This window comes from Pinus tabuliformis, chromosome Q (assembly GCF_031772625.1).
Source record: "Pinus tabuliformis cultivar Carrire ecotype Pingquan chromosome Q, CPIR1, whole genome shotgun sequence".
NCBI lineage: Eukaryota > Viridiplantae > Streptophyta > Pinopsida > Pinales > Pinaceae > Pinus > Pinus tabuliformis.
The window spans coordinates 621,149,532-621,150,673 of record NC_142296.1 but is presented as its reverse complement, the minus strand read 5'-3'; the positions used below and the strand labels follow the sequence as shown (position 1 = coordinate 621,150,673).

Sequence of the window (1,142 nt, the reverse complement as noted above, 5' to 3'; positions counted from 1 at the left end):
AAGATTTTGCTCTTCTCCTTGGTCAGCTTTCAGTCTTCCGCATCCCACTTCTCTACCAATATTGATTCTCTAGTTAGATTGACTACTCTGTCCCATATTTTTGCCGCATTTTTAACTTTGTCTTGGAACACTCTACGGTTCCTCTCTTTCCATAACATCCAGATCGTAAAACTGACCATGAGATCCCAGGCCTTACGGATTACTTTACATTGGAATTTTTCTTTCTGCCATTGAAAAACCACTTCATTTGTTTCCTTCGGTGACTTCTCAGGTTTCTGGAATAATTTCCCGATTTCCATCCATAGTTTCCTGGCATAACCACAATTGATTAAAAGGTGCTCTTGAGTTTCCGCTTCTTTACTACAAAGGTAGCATTTTGAAGGCCCACTGAAGCCTTTCTTCTGAAGTTTATCCCATGTCAGGATCTTACCCTTAGCTACTAACCATGCAAAGAGAGTAATTTTCGGCCACCAGTTTTTACCCAGATGATTTTCCAGTCTTGGTTTTCTTCTGCTGTTCCCTGATGGTCGCCCACATAGTACGCCTCCTTGACCGTAAAGGAACCTTTCATAGACTTCCCCCATCTGAGGATATCCCTACCCGTTCACGCTTTGACTTTCCTGGATTCTATCTCCTCCCTGAACGCTTCCTGCTGCTCTTGGTTTATCTCCATGCCCCATTCCTCTTGGGTGGTCCATTTCCGCCATATTCCATCCATTTCGTTTTCCTTCCAATAATCTTTGACATATATGCGAATGTCACCTATCCTCTCCTGTATATTTTGGATTTTTTGTATTCTGCACATTTTCTCCCTATGTTGCCAGTTCTCATCCCAGAATTTATCCTCCCCTCCTCCTCTGATTTCCCAGAAAGCATTCTTATCTACTATACCGCGATTTTGACGAGCTAGATCCCAGATTGCCGATCCTTTCGGGGTTTCCTGCATTCAATAAATACTCTCTGTAGTATCTCGCATAGCATACTTGTGTTTCCATATTTGTTTCCAAATATCATTACCTCTCTCATCCACCGCCACCAAAGTTTGCACCCAGCACCTTATTGAGTTTTGTCTGGACCAGACCCAATCCTCCTCCTCCTTTCGTTTCGTCAGATGTTTCCATGAAACTAAGGCCCACTTCTTC

The 1,142-nt window shown here is 43.0% G+C and overlaps 1 protein-coding gene across 1 annotated transcript; it reads right to left on the bottom strand.

Annotated features, from left to right (window-relative positions):
* Nucleotides 1–29: 29 nt before the first annotated feature.
* Nucleotides 30–584, bottom strand: LOC149220980 (uncharacterized). The gene has a single exon (XM_089387276.1). The coding sequence runs from the start codon at nucleotides 582–584 to the stop codon at nucleotides 30–32; it is 555 nt and encodes a 184-aa protein (XP_089243402.1).
* Between the last annotated feature and the right edge of the window lie 558 nt (nucleotides 585–1,142).